At 39.7% G+C, this 21,887-nt stretch overlaps 2 protein-coding genes across 3 annotated transcripts; both read left to right on the top strand.

Moving 5' to 3' along the window:
- The first annotated feature begins 850 nt into the window (after positions 1-850).
- On the top strand, positions 851-9,448 carry hepacama (hepatic and glial cell adhesion molecule a). The gene is made up of 7 exons (XM_083914511.1): positions 851-1,026; positions 3,511-3,858; positions 4,160-4,441; positions 7,171-7,261; positions 7,792-7,859; positions 8,028-8,098; positions 9,084-9,448. Exons 1-7 carry the CDS (start codon positions 933-935, stop codon positions 9,444-9,446), a joined length of 1,317 nt encoding a protein of 438 aa, XP_083770637.1. The 5' UTR covers positions 851-932; the 3' UTR covers positions 9,447-9,448.
- A 4,385-nt stretch (positions 9,449-13,833) lies between these two features.
- On the top strand, positions 13,834-21,638 carry pde9ac (phosphodiesterase 9ac; the record flags this gene model as incomplete). 2 transcript variants are annotated; one of them, XM_083913387.1, is made up of 18 exons in its annotated part: positions 13,834-13,926; positions 15,560-15,630; positions 16,188-16,265; positions 16,580-16,623; positions 16,780-16,834; positions 17,143-17,213; positions 17,493-17,580; positions 17,685-17,763; positions 17,853-17,927; positions 18,019-18,105; positions 18,276-18,380; positions 18,810-18,892; positions 19,172-19,328; positions 19,699-19,812; positions 20,075-20,179; positions 20,314-20,442; positions 20,528-20,623; positions 21,588-21,638. In XM_083913387.1, exons 1-18 carry the CDS (start codon positions 13,858-13,860, stop codon positions 21,636-21,638), a joined length of 1,557 nt encoding a protein of 518 aa, XP_083769513.1. In that variant the 5' UTR covers positions 13,834-13,857. The 2 variants fall into 2 exon arrangements, with proteins under 2 accessions (XP_083769513.1, XP_083769512.1); XM_083913386.1 differs by having other exon boundaries at positions 21,585-21,638.
- Positions 21,639-21,887: the final 249 nt, after the last annotated feature.

The following is a 21,887-nucleotide window of genomic DNA, read 5'->3' as shown; positions in this document are numbered from 1 at the left end:
CAAACTAAAAGAACAAAAGTGTAGCAGATAATCTGTTGATGTTAGCTTTGCATCACCAGACAGTGAAGTGAATTGATCTCTTCTTAATGTAGCTTCCGTAGCTTTTGCACCACCTAGAGGTCAAAGTAGATACAACACATCACTTTATACATTATGTGTTTTCTTTATTTGATGCTTTTATTATCGTGTAACTCTCATCTCCAGGTACAGTACCATGGATCATAAACCTGACAGGTCCAACTAACAGCAAAATGCTTTGCAGATGCATGTGCTTGTGTATGGGTCAACAACAGGCTTGGTTGCCAAGTAACAAATTGTGAGTTTATTGTGAGGCTCCAGTCCAGAGAGGAGTTTGCACAATGTGACAAAAGTGGGCCAAAGAGGGGGGGAGTGAGTTGTTTTTCAAACTCAGACATTTCAGGGCTTTAAAGTGGGCTCCTCTTAGAGCTGAAATACATTACTCCTTCTCAGCAGGAATTCTAACGAAGTAGCTGAACTCAATATTGAAGTCAATCCCTTAATGGTTTACTATTACTAGTATAAAAATACAAGAACAAAACACTTACAAACTTTTTAGGGGAAGCTTTAAAAAAAACACTTTCTGATAAATAACCGCCCGAAAAAGCAAACACAATTTTCTTTGAGCTCCTTTCTGAAAGGGCAATGCGGTGTGTAAAAGAGGAGCTCAACTATACTGTTTCTCTGTCTTATACACACACACACACATACACACACACACACACATGCACACACAGTTGGTTGTTGTTGGCTGTGATTGGGGTGCTGAGAGGAGAGTGGGGCTCAGTGTGATCAGGCAGAGGCCAGTGTTGCAGGCAGACAGGCAGTGGACAGAGCGCTGTGTCGCAGGGACGTGCCCAGAGTGGATAAACCATGCTCACTAAGTGGGAGAAAGACTCTGCCCAGGACACAAGATGAAGGTGGAGAGGAAGACCTCCTCTACAGGCGACAGTTTTACTGACATTCCTCCGCTACTGACACTCTTTGTCCTTCTTCTTCTCTTCACAGGTAAACTCAAACGTTTTTCAGGCTAAGAGGATAAAGAATCTCCCTGAAGCATGTGCTTTCTTTCAGATTATGGTAAAGCAAGTTGATTGTTATTAAATGTTTATATTCTGACAGTTTATTGACAAGCAAAGAAAGATGTGAGTATGTAATCACTATTATAATTAACATCATTTTTTTAGAATTGTCTTCTTTTAAAGTCTTTGGATTAGGAAGTGTCACTTAAAAACCAGATCAAAACTCAAAGTAAGGCTAATCCCGGGTTAAACTAGTCATCGATGTTTTCTCTTGTCCTTGTGTTCCTTGAGCTGCCGGCACAATGGATGTGTTCATGGGTGGTGCTCTTTATTGGGGCCCCATCCCAAGCTCAAAGGAGTCTTGAGTGTCCATTGTAGGTGTGTAAGAAGGGGACGTGTAGGTGAAGTGTGATGATATCAAGTTTTGTGCTGAGCTGGTGAATAGGCAAGGGCTTGCTTTTTGTTGAGTGTGGAAAGGTTTAGATGAGTTTATTTAAGGGGTAAAGTGGTGTCAAACTGTGTTTAGTGTGTGGTGAATTTTTCGTTTTGTTTTATGACTGTACCATGGGCCCAGTTTACCCAACCAGGCCAGTTTTGGTCGAATCACTGGGACCAGTGTCTATCTCCAACTTCACCATTGACAAAGACTCACTCTCTCTTTCTCTCTCTCTCTCTTTCTCTCTCTCTCTCTCTCTCTCTCTCTCTCTCTCTCTCTCTCTCTCTCTCTCTCTCTCTCTCTCTCTCTCTCTCTAACACTCTCTCACTCTCTCTCTCTAACACTCTCTCACTCTTTTCAAGGGAGGAAACTAGTTCCAACAATCATGCCCTTTGTCTTATCCCCTCAGCAACCCCTGTCAGGCGGACCAAATGGTTACCAAGGCAATGAGGCGATGCCCTGCTAACTGCCTCACTGCAAAGAATAGTGAACAGTGCAGAATCTCTCTCTCTCCTCCCTCTCATCTAGGTTGATCTTTCCATCACTGAGGCCTAACAGTAGGATGCCCCTTGCAGGCCCACAGCCAATGTTTAGACCTCCATGTGTCCAGGCACAGCTGAGTTATAGGAACCTCCACTGTGAACATAATAGCTTTGCTATGTTTGGTTTCCAAGACAGGGCTCTTCTATAAAGGATGAAATGTGGCTCACACTGTAATACCTTATCCCTGCATCCCTGTGGGAGGTGGGGGATAATTGGGGAACACAAATCAAAATTAGAGTATTACTTGTTCACTACGAGGGGTCATGGAGTATTCCTGGGGGGAGTTTCTGAGAAACAGGTCCGTGTTAAGTGAAAAGCATGAGATCGTTGGCACATGAGTAGCATACAGTACGCTGATTAAGGGCTGTTTTTAGGCAAAAATACAAAGAATTTCTATTGTCAAGTCTGCAACAAAGAAAAAATCATCACGGGCCAAGGCCTAAAGAATGAAAGCCCTTTGTGTAAAAAAAATAATAACTTGAGCTGCTTAAATAAAAGTCTGAATTGTATTGTTTTTTTTTATTGCATCCTAAATTAGTACTTTTCTTGCAGTTAGAGATATGAACATATAATGTATACAATGTATACCAATGAAATTGTTTAATCTGAATGGCTTGTGTTAAAATGTACACCTAAACTAAACTATTCAAAGTCAGCAGATTGAATTGTAAATGGTTAAAAGGTGGATTTTACATAAAAAGTGATACTTATTATATCACTGTATCTCATATAGTATGTTTTTAGCAGTGATAGAAAAATGCTTGGAAAGCAGTGTTAGTATAATGGCAAACTGTTTCAATTACCAATGAAGTGTGGACAAAGGCAGCCTCGGCACATTTCGGTGTCTTAGTATTGTGTCGTGAGTGAGGGGATCTTGTCTAGAAAAGACCAGTAAAGTAAATCAGCAATTAACAATAAAATATAAAATATAGATGTATCCATGTGTAGGATGTATTTGAACGCTTCAAGTGGTCTGACTATTTAAAACAGTTAAACCAACATACTGATGGGGAGTTCTAACATAACATATTTGGGCTTATTGTACAATAAGATACAAGCAATACTGTAAACGAACAAGTGGTTAGAAAAATCAAATAAATGTAGTGAAAAGTAGACATTTTGAACACATAATTTAACAGCAGTGGAGTTAAGTACTTTAATATTGTTATTGAATTGCATAAATTGACTGTGATTGTACAGGGCCATTGTATTCATGCCCATTTGCTGCTCTCATTTTTTATTTAGGTTTGTTCTTGTAGTAATAGTAGTAATTAGTGTAGCAGTAATGAATGTGTTTTGCATAACTCTTCTATTATTTGATTGCGTGTGAATAGCTGGTTCCTCTATTCTCTGCTCTCTGGCGGAGCATTGGCTGCAAAGTGACTGACCTTTGTTTACTCTGTGTCCCCCAATAACCCCTTATTATTCCTCTCTATCTGCTCTTCAGCTCAAGACTTCACTTGTGTTTCTTTTATTATTATTTTTTTCCAGGTGAGGTGTCAGGGGTGAATGTGACCAGCCAATCCCAGGTGGTGAGGGGCACGGTGGGCAAAGAGGCCCTTTTGTCAGTCAGTTACTCCAGCAGCAGCTCCGACAAGCCTGTGATTAAGTGGCAGCTAAAGAGGGACAAAGAGAAACCTATCACTGTTGTGCAGTCCATAGGAACAGACATCATAGGGAACCTGAGGCCAGAGTACCGCAACCGTATCCTGGTGTTTGATAATGGGTCGCTGCTGCTTCACAACCTGCAGCTGTCGGACGAAGGGGCGTACGAAGTGGAGATCTCCATCACAGATGACACCTTCACTGGAGAGCGCTACATTGAGCTCACTGTGGATGGTATGCAGAATTGCCTTCCATTTAAAGAGCCGGGTTGTCTCCTATTTCAAAAATATATGAGCCATCAGAGCAGGATACTGAAGAGGAGTTATTAGTTAAAGGAAATCATTACTAAAGTTGAAAATACCATATCTTACCCCAAAGAGTGTAATTGTAATACTGGAGTGTCTTCTGTTTTCAGATCAGGATATACAGGGATTTGCAGTAATTGGAATTACACTTAAAGGTCAACAACTCTCTCATTTCTTTGAATATTAAATCTCAAGCCCCTCTCGTGTCTTTGTCCTGTCACTCTCCTCAGTCCCTGTGTCCAAACCTTACATCCAGATGATGGCCTCGTCTGTCCTTGAGTACAGCGAGCACTTTAACCTCCACTGTTCCCACGATAACGGCACCAAGCCAATCTACGCTTGGCTGAAGGGAGGCAAGATGCTGACCAATGACACACGTCTGCTGCTTTCACATGACCAAAAGGTGCTGACCATCTTACGCGTTGTGATGTCAGATGATGACATTTACGTCTGCACAGTGGAGAACCTCATCAGCAGCATGAAGAGCATGCCTGTCAGGCTCACTGTCTACAGTAGGTGGCATGTTACACCGGTAGGATCTCAAGTTTTACAAACTTACACTGAGGATGAAGAAATGATGGTTAAGTAACAGCAGATGAAAAAGTATTCAGATCCTTTAATTAAGTAAAAGTAGCAAATACGATACTTTACTACAAGTAAAACTTCTGCATTTATAATGTTATTAAAAAGTTAACTTACATATTATGCTCATTCTCTTATATTTGGGGTTTCTACTAGAACATGTTTAAATGCTTTAAAGGACACATTATTTTTTCTCTTATTGTCTGTCTGAATATTCCTGTATTCACCCTCTGTCTGGAATGCTTCGTTTTAGCTCCTGTCTCTTTAAGCCCCCCTCCCTATAAAGCTCAGTCTGCTGTGATTGGTCAGAATTTCCAAGTCATCGCTCTCTGCGATTCTGCACCGCCAATACAGCTGGTGAATGACTGTGGGCACCTTCTACCTATATATAGTATAGTTCAGTGACGTGCAGGGAGGGTTGGGGTTGGGGCGGCACTGACTCACAAGTCAGATTTACAAACATTTTCCCTGTGGATTTATGTCTTATCAATAAGATGTAAATATTACAAACATACGTGAAATACATTACTGAACACCATGGGAAAGAAGACGTATATTTTTATTATATAAAAGTGTCCTCAACCATCATATTGGAAACATACACAGAAATGGGAACAAGCACGTGCCATTTGCACGCGCTCAATCCAGTTTGTGAGTGATTGCGCAATCTGGAGGGAGGCTCGGCTGTCCATGCCTCACCTCTCGTCTCCGAAGAGACTCCGTTTATTTAAGCAGGAAATACAGAATTTTCTGCCATTTTACTTTATAAATGGTCAAAATACATTAAGAACCACACCAAAATCATAGTCCAGAGGACAAATATTAATACTTGTGTTATTTTATTATTTCGTTTCTCTTTCCTCTCATGATGACAGGGGAGGCACAGCCTCACCTGCCTCCCCTGACTGCACGTCACTGGTATAGTTGTGACATCACAGCCGTACAGAAGTCCTGACGGATTGTTTAAAGACACAGTTTCTGAATAGGGGCTGTGTGCATTTATCTCTGGATTAAGCGTTTTGATACTTTCACAGAATTTATACAGTAGTGCACCTCAACCTGCTTCATGATTTTAAAAAAAAAGGAATGGAAATCTCACTTTCTACAATATGGGACCTTTAAGTAAACATACTTAAAAATTTACTTAAATTGTCAAATGAGTAGCAGAGTGACCATGTCAGTGTTACATTATCTAACATAATATTGGATTATTGTTTCTTAGCAATAATGCGTAAGTAGTATTCCAATGTTATAACTGGTTGTGGGGGGTTTAGTGTCAACTTTTGTACATACTGTTTGGAAGTTTAATCTCTTTTTAAAAAAGCACAGTTTTTAATGAGATGATAATGTTTTGTGTGAAAAATCTTAATCCGTCTTAATCCGCAAACTAGCCAGTATAGCCAGACAAACTATAGCTTTATATATATATATTGTCAGATAAATGTAGTGGAGTAAAAAGTATAATATTTTCATCTGGTGATGTAGAAAATAGAAATAGTCAAGTATAAAGTACCAGCAGCTCAGAACTGTTAATTTAAAAAAGCACAGCATTTGAGTAAACGTACTTACATTTTCAACACTGGTTTCTAGGATTTATAAATTCTATCGAAACGACAGACCATACTCCATAGGGCTGTGAAGCATGATCTGACTATACTTATCATTCTGGGATAGGTAAAAAATACACTCTGGTTTGTTTGTATTTCTTGAAACCAATTACAATCGTCTTGGGCTGTGCTAAGCAAACAGTGCCCTTGCAAAATAGATAGTGGAGAAGGTGGAAGTGGCCTGAGAGGCGTTATCAGTGCTGTAGATAGGGTTAGCCAGACTAAATAAATACCAACAAATATGAAAATGATTATGAAAACTGTATATTTTTTAGCTCATTTTTTAACAGCCATCCATTTTGAGTAGCTTGCAGAGGCAATTATCATCCAATGCCGACACGTACACACATGCCTGTCTCTTTAACAATGTTGTTTATAAGGCTGTATCCAGGCTGTGAGCGTAGCAGAGTTGGCCTAGAGCGGCTGTTATTGGGCGCCAGCATAGGGCCGCATGTCAGGCTGCGAGAGAGGGAGAGGCTGTCTGGTTCAATGAATGGACAGTTATTTATGAGGAGGGAGGAGGAAAAGAAGGCAGGTGGTGAGGACGCTTTGCATCAGTGGACCTCAGTAATCCTAACTTCATTATCGCTGTACTATGATGTTTTGCATGGAGAAACAGCTACAGGCCCTCACACTGCTCTCTATTTCCTTTGCATGAGAAGCAGCATGGCACAAAGTCTCAAAGTGACTACCCTAATGTGCTACTTCACTGCACCGTATTCATGCCAGCACACTCAAAAGACTTGGCAAGCAATGTAAGAAAAAAAAGGTGGTCAGCATGTTTCATTCTACGCTTAGAAACTTACAAACTCTCCTTTACTACTGTCAAAGAGAAAACAGAAATAGTTGGACAGAGGTTTTGCATAAGCAAGTTAAGCTTAAAAGTTACAGACTATGTGAAGCAAAGGTACAAGTCAGCATCTCAGTGAGAGGGAAACCACATTTCCCAGCGTTTATTTGACACAAACCTCTCCATCTTTCTTTCTTTCTTTCTTTCTTTCTTTCTTTCTTTCTTTCTGTCCTTGTCTACCCACTGTGTCACTCTGGTTTAGGACGGAGCTCGCTATACATCATCCTGTCCACCGGGGGCATATTCCTACTAATCACCCTGGTGACAGTGTGCGCCTGTTGGAAACCATCCAAGTGAGAACTACTCTTTCTTCTCTGTCCTTTTTTTCCTCCCCTCTCTTGCTCTCTTTCTCCCCTTCTCCTTCTTCTCAGTCCTCTTTTCCTTCCCTCTATCACGCTCTCTTTCTCTCCCTCTTTCTTCTCTGTCCTCTTTCCCTCCCCTCTCTTGCTTTCTTTCTCCCCCTCTTTCTTCTCTGTCCTCTTTCCCTCCCCTCTCTTGCTCTCTTTCTCCCCCTCTTTCTTCTCTGTCCTCTTTCCCTCCCCTCTCTTGCTCTCTTTCTCCCCCTCTCTTTCTTCTCTGTCCTCTTTCCCTCCCCTCCCTCACTCTCTTTCTCCCCCTCTTCTTTCTTTCTACTTTTCCTCCCTCTCTTCTTGGCTTTGATATTGCACTGGAGGATTTGACTAGAATCTAAAGTAGTTCAACAGTGTCATTATACTATGGGCATTAGGTGAAAAGTATTAAATATAATAACCTGTAGTTTGTAACTACCATTTAGCAGCATGGTTTGGGTGTGATTTAAGTTTGTTTTTTTCCCCTGCTGTAGAAAGAAACATCGACCTGTCCCCCAAAGAGCTCCCATCTATCTGGAGCAGAGTGAAAACGGCCATGATGGTGAGAAACACTTACAGCTGATTATCTTTAAATGTTTACCTTTCAACACCTTTATGTTTGTTAGTATATTGTAATACTATATTGTATTGTAATTAACCTTAATACACAAACAACACTAAACAATACTATATACAATACCAATACTAAAATAAATAAATGTTTTTGCAGTTGATGTTGTTCCCAAACCAACTACACTTGGTCGAAGGAGTCCCATGCCTCTTTATGTTCTCAATGAAGATGTAAGCCAATCTTTTATCATTATTTGTTTATTTTTTTATTACTAATTTAGCATCTATATGATATGAGCCATAAAAAGCTTTAGAGTGAAACAGGAGTCTACTATAGTCTATTATAAGAACTCGATACTGGATCCCAAAATGGCAACAATCCAGTTCAATGAGAATTGCTCGTTTGACCCACGCGCCAAGTTTCTGGGCTCCCGGGTTTACTTCTTGGTGTAATTGCTGTAATTCAAAATATAAAATATAAAACACATAAAAACTTCTTGGGTTATAGACTCATAATCGTCCTCTTTTGCAGTTCAAGGTGTTCTCTCAACAGTTATACAGAAGACTCTTTGGTAGTTTGTTTTGGAGAAAATCCTTTTTAGGCTGCAGGGGGATTTTTCCTTGCAGTATTGCAAGTTGCCACTGAAAATAAATTGTCTGCAAGGCTGATCGACAGCTCCATATCCAGTTTTTCTTTTAATTAAATGATAACATCAGCATGCTAACATGCTCACAATTCTGGGCCTGTTTGTGTATGTTCAATATAATAACAGAGTGAAAAAATGTAATGCCCTCTCATATATATTATTGTATATGTTTATTGCATATTGTGCCCAGCATCAAACATATGCAAAGTGTGACTGTGCCCTTAGTTAAAGGCATGTTAGCATGCTATCTTTTGCTTGAGAGTGGCATTAGTTTTGCAAGTAATTAGTCATGAATTTTTTTTATATTTTGTCCAGATGATGGCGCTAAATTAGAAGTTCAACAATCATCATCATAGTTGTTGCAGTTTGGGGGGGCATGGATGTCAGTACCAAATGTCATGGTAATCGGCCCACTGGTTGTTGAGTCATTTCACCAAAAGAAAAACACAAATATCAGCCTCATGATGGTGCTATAGGATCTCGGGATCTGTTAAAATTGGCCATCAATCAATCAGCTGTTGAGATAGCATAGCTGATGACTGTATCACGTGTATCTTCTTCTTTTTCAGGAGACTCTAGAGCGTTTGGAAGAATGTTCTAGCAATGTTGCCCTCCAATCAGAATTGAGTGTCCCTGCTATCTATGCTCCAGTCCTTCCGCCCTCCTCCAACAGAACTGAGCGGCCTGTCTGGTCTGCCCCACGCAGATACCCCCGCAGCCCCTCTCCACTGGCACAGCCTCTCCCACAACCCATTCCAGGTCCTCCCTTACGTCCTGTCCGCTCCCCTGCTCATTCCCCTGGTTCATCGCCACGCAGTTTCAGCCCGATAAGAAAAGTCCGTCCACCAGTAGGCATCCCAACCAGCCACCTGCCTGTAGAGGCAGAGTGTCCAGACCCTTGTGATCAGACTCACTGTGCATCACAGCAGTGACAACTGCTAGGATGTATATTTCATTCCGTGATATGTAAACTACACACATAGTTTGTTGGTCTTCTGTTGCACCATGCCATGAGGATAATGGATTTTATGCACTAGGATAATTGATGTGTTCACTTTCAGCTAATTCTTTGTCTTCATATGCCATTATTTATCATCTATTTCTCTATGGCTATGCACATTATTTTTGTAGTCTTTTGATGATATATTGTCATGAAAATGTATATTCTGTCCACCAGCATGTAGTATATCATGTATATGATGCTGAGACAGAATAGAATAGTATATATTTTGCTTCTTGATGAGATGAATTTTCCTGGGAACTTTTGATAAGTACCTGTAAATACACAAGTTAATAGTTTTGGATTGATTCAGGTTTTTTCTTTTAAACAATTAAACCACAAAGTGTATTCTTATTCAATATTAGGTCATCGTATAACCTGAGGTAATAAAAGTTATTGAAGCAATTTGTTTCAGGCTATTACTCTTTTTATATTCTACAGTGTAATTTTATTGTATTCTATCAGTGTTTTAACAAAGTAATACCACAAAGTAGAACTGCTTTACCTTCTTTTGTCTTTGTGACTGAGACAAATGTGCTCTGCCAGTCCTGAGAAGGGGCTGATTCCTTTCTTGTCCATTAGGTGTCACCAAAACATTTCTTTAAATATTTTATTTCAATGTACGGTTGACAGGAAGAGATTTACTTTCAAATATATTTTACTTATATCACTTTAATCCATAAAATGCAGCAGCTGACATATATTTTGTAGTATATAGTGCAAAAACATCACTTGTGCTTTGTATGTGTTACCACGTCTTTGCTCTTTTGCTTTACCTACAGATATCATCCATGTGCAAATTATTTTCTATAAAAAAGATTCTTCTTAATTATGGACAAATTGTTCCTGGAAATAAACAAATGGCAACTGTATCCACACATTAGAATAATGATAGCATAGAATAGAATAGAACCACTTTATTGATCCCAAGCTGGGAAATTGCAGAATTATTAATGATTACTTAATATGTGTTGGGTTTTATTTTATCCTCAATATGCTGCATGTTGATTTTTTTTTTCCACTGCAAACACTGTCATGGAGAACTGAATTAAAAACCCACATAGATTAAAGATTAAAATATGTGCTGAAGGGTTGTGGGGTACAAGCTTGTGAAAGAGTGTACTCATCACACACACAAAGTCGCGTGGTACATCACTTTTGTCAGGATAATGTGTTCCTTTCAGAGGTCCAGCTGGACATCTTTTGTCATGAATATCGTCATGATTTTGTTTGTTGCTTTTATCCTAAACTGTATCTTCTATTACTGAAGGTGAGATGAGTCTTGTGGTTGTTAATCAGATCCACCTGTTTTGATCTGTGCTTTGCCTTCTTTGTTCTATTTGAAACACAATTTAATCCTTGGCACAAAGACTCATGAATACACATACAGAATTACAAGGCACACACAAGCACATACGAACAAGCACACAAACGTGCATAATCACTTACAGCCAAGTGTCTTGAGATGAAAAATGATGAAAGTAGGTGATGTAACTGAGCTTGGAAACTTGTTTTAATCTATTTTGATGTCACATTTGTATTAGTCATACAGTCTATCCCATCAGGTCCCACCTCTCCTCCAACATGGCTGAGGAGCATGGAAGCACAGGCAGTAATTAGACTCTTGGGAGCATGATTAGACCTGTGTGCATATAAATCCTGTGTATGTGTCTGTGTATCTGCAAGCGTGTCGGGAGAAGGTGTCCTATGAGCTGAACAGAGATGATGCATGATGCTCTCTATCTCTAATTAATTATCTCCTCCTACTGCATGGTCGAGCCTTGTCACTAATGTCCTTGTTCATACCAGTCTGTTGATGTGAAACTCCCAGTACATGAGGGTAGCATAATTGCTGAAAAGCTCTTATCTGGCCTTTTTTTTCTGTCTAGTTCAGGATCTGCAGTAGTCCATAATATGACTACTGTACCCTAATAGAGCATATACATTGATCCAATATGGTCCAATATTTCACAACAAAAAAGCAAAGATTAGAGAAACATACAAAGAATTAATACGAATTTGTGTAAACTTAGTTTATTCTTCTTTTCTACTTCATTGATCATCTTACGACCCCTTAGCTTTATCTTGTGACTGCTTGGACGCGGCCAAACCAATCAATTATAAATTGTTGCTAAAAATAAAATGCAAAATCTTCTCAAGGGTTATGCTGAACTCGATGACAAAACCGTCTGCTAGACCTGTTCTCAACAATGGAGTGGATGAGTTGTCTGAGGAGAGTAATACACACACACACACACAAACACACACACACACACGCACACGCACACACACACACACCCGCACGCACACACACACACACACACACACACACACACACACACACACACACACACACACACACACACACACACACGAAAATAAAAACAAATGAACATAAACATGAACCATATTCACATATACACTTACTGGCCACTCTATTAGATACAGCGGTTAAGCCACCAATATCTAACCAGCCAATCACGTGGCAGCAGCTCAATGCATTTAGGCATGTAGGACGATCTGCTGAAGTTTAAACCAAGCATTAGAATTGTGCAAGATGGGCTGGAGTGAGTATTTCAGAACCTGCTGATCTAGGATTTTCACACACAGCCATCTCCAGGGTTTACAGAGAATGGAGGATAAGGCGTGTCACAGGTCACAAAGCTCAAATCATCACCTCCTGCCGTTGAGTCACCCTGTTTCCAACACCTTGTTGAATCTATGACATAAAGAATTAAAGTGTAATTCCGGCGCATACATCAAACAAGCCATCGAGACAGGTTTTTTTGTATAACAACCATTAACGGAGAAATCGGGGAGAGTCTTTATAGCTTGGGGCAGTACGGTGAAGGCATTGTACGGTGAACAGCTTTGTTAACCACTGATACTGCTCAAAATAACACCAAACCACTGCAGTAACATGTTAAGTATTCCTACATATAAAACGAAGCACAAACAATGTAGTTAGCGAACCCAGAGTTTATTAAAAGAATGTTTTGAATTACCAACTGGCCCCAGTACCAGCTCCTCTTGTAGTAAAGACCATTAAAGTTACCATTACTCAATGCAATCCAAATGTAGTGTTAGCCACATCCGGCTGTTAGTGACCAAATTTCTCCATTAATAGTTGTTACACAAAAAAACTGTCTTGATGGCTTATTTGATATATTGATTGATTTTGCGCTGGAATTACACTTTAATGCAATGCTGGGGGGTGGGGGGGGGGGTGTCATAAACCCGGTATTAGCAGGTATACCTAATAAAGTACTCATGCAGCTTAGTGGCTGGCAGAAAGAATAAAGCCTCACTTGAAATTCCGGCCCCCTTGGCGTGGAGTCACCCTGATAAGATATAATTTCCTATGTATCGTTGAGTGCTCTAATCAGTGTTTTCTTTGTGCACTGCATGCCTTTTAGGCCAGTCATTATTGCTGTTTTCAACAGAAAACAGGCATCATATAATTATCTAGCCAGGTTTCAGTCAGATAGCTGTGTAGAATTTCCACATTTCTATATTTTCCATCTTTCCACCTAGGAGCTGGAGTGAATCAGACAATGTGACTAGCACAGGTAAAAGCCCTACACCACTTAAGGCATTAGGTTATTTTCTCTATAGTAACTGTCCCTTGGCAACCAGTAAGAGTGGCGATTATATTCATAGTACAATACCCCTCTGGCTCCCTGGCACACATACCCTTCCTCACTTTCTCCATCACTCACATCTTCTCTCTCACTCTCCTCCCCTGTAGCTCCCCCTTTGAGTGTGTGCATTTGTCCGTCTGCATGTGAGTCAGCTGCATCCTCAGCACCTGAGACATTACCTCCAGTCTCCACAGGGGAAGCTGCATCGCTGACGCTGTGAGTGCTGTTTCATTACTTAATCTGTGATTTTTTTCTTAACTGTACTATCTGTATGATTCTGTTTGTTTTGTTGTATTGAAAGAAAACGTTTTGACATTTGCATTGCAGAAAACTGGCTGTGTATTATGGAAAATAATATACATAAAGGTTATTTGGCATTATTTTTACATTTTCCATGATAATGTTTTGTATTTCTATTCTTCTTTATTTGTTTTGAAACTGGAGATTGGAAACATCTAAAACTTGAGAATTATGTGATTTAAATTTTTTTGACATACAACTGAACATGCTCACCTGTTGCTGGTGTTTTCTTATCTTCTTAGGTCATGTTTTTATATTTTTTTATCAGGCATTAGTGAACACTTACCATAAATACTGACGATAAATGTGTATGTTTGTTTCTCTAGTGGCTTATCAGGTTTGCCAATCAAGGATTAAAGACAGAATCCACACGGGTGTGTTAGAGAGGGGAGGGAGGTCAACATGGGCTCCAGCTCCTCCTCCTATGCCCCTAAAACCATTTACCTGGATGTGGATGGGAAAGTGCAAAAGGTAGGCCCAGTTCCAGTGAAAACGCTGTATATCTGGGATCTGTTTTATTGTATACATTATATAATTATGTCTCCCCTGTTCATTAGAAATATAAATGTAGAAAAATGTTTTATCTGCAGTGTGAAACCAGCTCGGTTTGACTATTAAATTAAGATTTTCTGTTTTTCTTTTTTCTCCTTTTTTTTTAAAAGTTTTTCTTTGAACATTTTTCTTTTATTCTTTTGCCAGCAAAACGCGCTGTATACAGTGAACAGAATTGGGTATCAATGCAAACACATATAGATTTAATATGAGTTAAAAAAATGTAGACAATAAAGATTGTTGAAAACAATATTTCCAGTATAAACATATTACAAATTGTGAATTATCTAACCATGGTTAATTAAACCCAACAATTGAAGATACTGGAATTTTTGTTGTATGGATTATTTAGGCAATACAATCCAAAATATGTTTAAATTCATGCAGTCAGACTTATCCAATGAATTTGCATTTTTGGTTATTTATTCATTTATTCCATTTTCAGACGTTAAGAGTTTTTTAATCAATTTTAATCATGGCAATTAAATACTTAAAAAAATAATTTGCTCTCTTGCTCCACATAGCAGGTATTCCCAGTGGACTAACATCACCTGAGGAGGAGATTAGTGATGCAGAGCAGGTAGCCTTACAGGTGTTACTGACAGAAGCAAATACATGTTGTTAATAGCTTACACACCAGCTTTCATTTCTGCAGCTCTGTTGCATATGAGTAAAAATATGGATTTAGAGCGGTTTCTTTCCTTATGCCTTATATTATAGAAGCAGCCATTATCATCTATTAATCAGTGGTGATACATAAAATAAAAAGAAGGTGAAGTAAAAGTGTACACACAGCTTAGTGATCTTTCAAACAGTCTTCAGGCTTGAATGTCATGTTTCAACGTTCCAAACATGCTGAGATACAGATAAATGAAACACTTGCTGAGCTGATGTAGAGTGCTTCAAGTAGAGAGCTGGCAATGACACATGTCCTTTCAAGAGCCCCGAGCCCCACGGGCTGAGGATGAATGTTTGTCTGCAACACCTGCTCCCTTCAAGATATAAGATCACAGTTTCTGCATAGCCTTGACGTGCCCACTCTTTGATATCAACTCTCTATAGACTTATTTCGCAACCTCCTTACACGTACTGAATTAGGTCTTGTAAACCGTGCTGCTTGCATGACAGGCTTGGATAATGTTGCTGTCTTCAAGAGCTCCATGAACACTCAAACTCCAGCTGTCCTTTTCTGTCTCTCATTGATCTCTCTGGTGACTTGACCTTATTCAACCATAAAACGCTCATTAACCCTTTCTCTATGCTCCCATGTGACTCGGTTGTTTAAAAAACACATGAAATTTGATAACCCTACTACCCTGTCAGAACACTGAGGCCTTATATCACAGTATCACAGCAGCCTTTTGTGTGCAGGTGTGCCTTCGGAAACTATGTAGACACAGATTTCACTGTGTTGGGATTTGTGCGCCACAGTAAAGGTTTTCTCACGAACATGCTTCCACTACAATGCTCACCCACATCCAATTTAAAAATCTTCAGCCATTAATTTCCATCGTATGTGTGTGGATTAATATAAAGTGCGTTTACCTCACAGGTGGTGTTCAGCAGGCACTGCAGCCCATGTGACATCAAAGAGCTCCTGTGTTCTTTATCTAACATCCCCAGGTTTGTTGTTTTGTTTCCTCACCTGGTTTACTTATTTAATGATTCACATGCAGATCACATCCCACCCTATCTGCTTCTCCGGGCTGCAGCCACTAACACACTACGAGCTCTCGCATGTAACAGTCCGACAGACATACTGCATTAGCACATCACAGCACATAATGATAAATGATAAGAGCAAGATGCCATCAACTGCTTTTGGTTTTGTTTTGCATAGATTATTCATCAAGTTGGAAATCTTCCATCTTTCTTTTTCATTCAACAAGCCAAAGTCTTTACTGACTCTATTTTGTACAATACTGTAGGATACAATACATTCTAGGAACAATGCACGTATGTGGTTAATTTTTAAAATATTTTATTTAAAAAAAAAAACATATTTCTTAATAGCTTTTATAGCATGAGAGTGGATCATTCCTAATTAACTCTAACACTGCTTCACCCCTGGGTGAAAAATAGTCAAAATTTTCAAAATACTTTATAGATTAGGGAATAGTGTAACATATTAAGGGGATGAATAAAACTCAGTGCTTTTCTCACTTTTCCTCTCACTACAGGACCACTGCCATCATGATGGTGGACCCAGAAGGAGCCTTGGTCTCCATAGATCCCACCATGCCCACCAACTCTCCAAAGTAACATACCAGCATTATTATATTGCATTAGTTATAGAAATCACATAGTATTTTACATGTTTCAATTTTTTACAAAATTGAGATGGAGGTTTCATTCTTTACCTTGAAGACACAAAACATTCAAAATGAGGATAATTTAGAAGCGGTTACAGAGTATTCTACCAAATCTAAACGACTACTAAATGAACCTTGTGGTGATATTGCTCTGTCAACTGTAAACATTGACAACAACAACAAAAAAGCGGTATAAAGAAACGCTTAGGCTGATGTTGAGAATTTATGAGTAACAACTGCTCCTTTGGTTTCCTAAACAGCTTTCTGTACAAAGTAGTCCCTTTGTCTACTGGTCAGCTCGGAGGTAAGCTTTCAGCAACAGCTTTGTTTTCTACTTCACTATCTAACACACATATTAATGCTTCAGCGACACATCCACTGTGAAAGTAATAATACACTTAAAAATACTGATGTAATTGCTGTTTATGATGATTTATCAGGGGTGTATTTATGTCTGCAGAGAAGGAGGACATGTTTCAGAATGTGTTGTCCCAGGTGGCTGATCAGTTCAGCAGGTAACACCTCAGTTGTTTATGTTATGTTATGGCTGAAGCCTGCCCTTATCCACCCTCACACATACCTCGCACACATACCTGACATCAGGGACATTCAATGATAACTCAAGCTTCAACCCATAGAAGCAAGTTAAATCAGATAATTTACCTTTGTCATTTATTTTGAAGGCCCCACTCCAGTTTTACTTTGTCATTATGAATGAACCATGGGAAATATGTGTCAGTCTCTTGTCATTAGGGCCTGAGCACAAAAATGTCAGGGGCCCAATGGTTGCTTGCAGCTTTGATTGTCTATTATTTTCTCACAGAGCGTTTCGCATCAACGAGTTGAAGACTGAGGTCACCAACAGGCTAGCAATGCTGGAAAAGAGAGTGGAATGTAAGTGGTACCTTTTATAGTAGGTAGTTTAAACAAAAGGACCCCCCCAGAAAATCCCTCTCTAATACAACCTGACTGAGATGTAAACAAAACAGCTACGGCTAAAGTGGAAAAGAATTTGCATGTGCAAAAATACAAGAGATTACATTAAAAACACATGTGGTCATATGTGACATACTGTATGTGCTGAAACACATGTGTATGTATATATGTTTATATATCTATGTGTGTGTGTGTGTGTGTGTGTGTGTGTGTGTGTGTCATGTCATCTTGTTTCAGTGGAAGGCTTGAAGGTGGTGGAGATTGAGAAGTGTAAAAATGATCTGAAAAAGCTACGAGATGAGATGACTTCAAGAGGTGGTGGCAGGTGAAATAATTCAAAAGTTAGACATTAGACATCTTATTTACAGATGGCTATAGAAACCAAATCATGCTTAACCAATGTCAAATCCACTTTCCTTTCAAATTCAGAGTAAATTGTCCATGTAAATACAACTTTGACGATGGGAAGAAGGTCACTCCTAGACGAGATGTCCCCAATTACCCAAAGGTATGTTTCATGAGTATTGAACAAAGTCAATTTTGTGAATAAATACAGCCTTTTTGGAGTTCTGATGGCCTTTTTTATTTGGTATACAGTATACACTGTCTCAGGAGACTGTTGAGGCGCTTAAGAAGCCAACATTTGATGTCTGGCACTGGGAACATAATGAGGTTTGTTGCTGCAACATAACTCTATCTTTCTATTCTACGTTATATAAGTGCTCGATGTGTGAATTCTATTTCTCTTCCTTTGTGGCTGCAGATGCTAAGTTGTTTGGAGTATATGTACCATGACTTGGGACTGGTTAAGGAATTCAACATGAACCCCATCACACTCAAACGCTGGCTGGTAAAGTTAGAGCAGTAAAGGACAACTTAGCAAATTGATGTACTACTGTGTTCTGTGAGGTAATCTGCTGAGAGTAGTGTTAGCGTTCTGAATCTTTGTAAGAGCTGTAAATACTTTTCATTTAAGAGTCTGCAGTCAGGTGCTGAATAATTAAGTCTCTTGTCTTCCAGTTAGCAATTCAGGAGAACTACCGTAATAACCCTTTCCACAACTTCCGCCACTGCTTCTGCGTTAGTCAGATGATGTATGGCATGATTCACCTCTGCAACCTACAGGTGCGGTACATGTTTGTGTGTGTGTGTTCATGATTAGGTTTAGGCTGTTCCCATGCACTGTTTGTACTTAGACCTAAGTAAAAAAGTAATGCACTATTTAATTTGTATATAACCCACATAATCGTGAGCCACATGCGACTCTGAGGAAGAAGTCAGGCAAAGTAGTTTAAAGAGCGACAAAGTTTACATGGGAAGGGTGGCTGAGTGGGTCAAACAAACATAGGACTTTCACCCGGGAGACCACTGTTGGTGTCCCGTGGGAAAGCAAAAGTTGACAAACGTTTTAACATACTCAAATTTTGTTTGAAATACCAACCAAAGAATTTTCACATTGGGCATTTTGCCATTTTTTGGACGGTAAAAATATTCTAAGTAGTATTATTTTGGTAATAACACCTTTCCTGGTTCGCTATTTACACTGTTTTCCAGGAGAAGCTGACTCTCACAGATATGGGCATTCTAATGACAGCTGCAGTGTGTCATGACCTGGACCACCCTGGCTACAACAACACGTAAGACTCCCTATTCTGTCTGTAGGTGTGTTGACAGATATAGCACTGCAGATTGCCCATTGACCCCAGTATGTTTTGACATATTATGCACACCAGTGTTGTCAATGAACTGTGAAACTAGTTCAGCATGGAGAGAGTTCAGGTATGAAAACACACTGATTCAGATTATCGTGCTGTTTCTGGTCGGAGTTTCGTGCAGGTGAGAACCTCTCCTTATCAGGGAAGCTTCATGGGAATATACTAACAATCCATCCATTCACCGTGTTCTCCATCTACCAGATACCAAATCAATGCCCGCACAGAGCTGGCAGTGCGTTACAACGACATATCTCCGCTGGAGAACCATCACTGTGCTGTGGCCTTCCAGATCCTTTCTCTTCCTGAGTGCAACATTTTTGCAAATGTGGATCCTGAAGCCTTCAAACAGATCCGACAGGTGAGATGCAGAAAGTAAAACTCTCAATGGTCTATTCAAAAGTCAACATTGGCTTGTTAATGCAATGTACTTAACCTGAACCATCATCTTTTTCTAATCAAGCATTTATGTTGCAGAAACCTAACCAACTTCTTTTGTTTCACATCAAACCACGTGTTAAAAGATAAACCATTTCACAGTGAGCGCTGGTACATTTCCCTCGAAATGTCATTGAGAACGCAGTTTGGTCGTTTGGGAATATCATTTTCTAGGAGACGGGGTTGCAGCATCACATGTTAACATGTTAACATTAATATGACTATTTTGATTGCACTCAAATGTTGTGCCAATGTCTCACGCAGACTTTGGTTGTGTGTTCTTATATTCCCAGGCAATTATCACCCTCATTCTGGCCACCGACATGGCCAGACATGGGGAGATACTAGACTCCTTTAAGCAAAAAGTGGACAACTTTGACTTCACCAACGAAGAGCATGTGACATGTGTATGTATACATTATGCCATACAAGATCACGTTGCATCTCCACCTGACAGCTGTTTACTGTAATGAACATGCAGCACATGACCTCAAGACAAGCAGCACTTTATCTGCTGAGTGTGCCATAATCAGCAGGGGCCAAATTGATTGTATTAGTGTAATTGGGAACTGAAGATGATGTATGTGTGTGGATGATGAAAAGGCGTCTTTTGTGCTTCTTGTTTTGTGTTGCATGTATTTTTGTACGTGTACGTGTGTGTGTTTTCAGCTCAAGATGGTCTTGATCAAGTGCTGTGACATTTCCAACGAAGTAAGGCCAACTGAGGTAGCGGAGCCATGGGTGGACTGCCTATTGGAAGAGTACTTCATGCAGGTGACCTCAATTGAAGCGTTCCTAGAAAGTCTTGGAAATCCATTATCTAAATCCATCATGTCAACTGACAATGAAGGAAATTTCCATTGTGAGCAATAGCCAAATAAAACTATTTCCACTCATGTGCTTCGTAGAGCGACAGGGAGAAGTCTGAGGGTCTCCCTGTGGCTCCGTTCATGGACAGAGATAAAGTCACCAAACCCACTGCTCAGATTGGATTCATCAAGTTTGTCCTCATCCCAATGTTTGAGACTGTCATGAAGGTAGGATAATGTATGTGTATAGGTGTGCCTTTACAGATACATACACTGATTAAAAATTAATGCTCTTGTTGTGGTTGTACGACAGCTTTTCCCTCAGATCGAGGAGATCATGGTTCAACCTTTGAGAGACTCTCGTGACCACTATGAGGAGCTGAAACAGATTGACGATGCCATGACAGAGGTAGATTCTTGTCTATTCTACCGTGATATGAGCCAGACACATACATGCCATGCCAAGGTCCACACATGCATGCTGTACATACACTTTCTCTGACCTCCTTTCATTTACCAGCTGGCTACTATGGCTATTTCATGACAATGCTCGGATATGTAAGTCTGTCGCAGTTGCACCAGGGAGACATTGAAATATCAGTGTTTCTGTTAATGCGATTTGTTTGACAATGTGAAAAATCTGAAAGAAAATTTACATTTTTGAGGAACAGGCTGATTGCTTGAACTCATTTCAAGCCCCGCCCACCTTCAACCCAAGCAGAGGTCTAATCAGCCAGAATAACTGAAAACACCACTGTGGATGTTCAGGGGCTTTAATGCGGCTTGCAGCTTTCTTGAAAACCACTCATCCAAACAACTTAACACTTGTCCCAGCCAATAATACTGTGAATTTTTTATTAAAACTCTGCCCGAAAGCAAATGATACATTTATCCAAATGTCAATGCACCATAAACAATATAAGGAATAATGATTTGAATTAAATACTGGTTCTGAAGGAATTATAGACAGGACTTTCACCCATGGGACCGGTGTTTGTGTACTGGAAGTACTAAGCCAAACCAAAAGCTTTTTTTAATCTTAAACAAGTTATTTTATTACCCAAACATAATCACAATGCTCACGTACCGTCATGCTCACGTACCTGCTGCGAGAAGCAGGCTAGTTGATAATCAATCCAAGTCAATCTGGACCAATTTTCATTATTGTGAAATCTATGTCACATGTGGTGTCACACACACACAAACACACAAATACACACACACACACACACACACACACACACACACACACACACACACACACACACACACACACACACAGACACACACACACACACACACAAACACACACACACACTCACTCACCGATCAAAACACTTGCTAACATAAAGGTGTGTCTTTTGTTCAATGAGGCGCAGAAGAAAAAAACTGAAAATATGTCATTAGGCGGCAAGAAGAAGTAAGCTCTGCAGTGAGCGAGTGCAGATGTATCTGTGTAAGTAAAAGCAACTCCTTGGTTGTGATTTAGCATTTAGAGTTAGTGTCATGAGTGTGCTATGTCTCTGCCTTTTTTCTGGCTTGTCTGCACAGCAACTTTCCTCTGTACTGAACTCTATCTACAAAAGCCACACCTTGAGGAATGTGCAACACTTTCATCACTTTGAATTGGCCTTTTAAGTTAGCACCGAGGAATTCATATCGCTTAAAAGGAA

This window comes from Echiichthys vipera, assembly GCF_963691815.1.
Source record: "Echiichthys vipera genome assembly, chromosome: 5".
In the NCBI taxonomy this organism is placed as follows: Eukaryota; Metazoa; Chordata; class Actinopteri; order Perciformes; family Trachinidae; genus Echiichthys; species Echiichthys vipera.
Note: the sequence above shows the minus strand (reverse complement) of the source record. Positions and strands in the feature narration are given on the sequence as shown.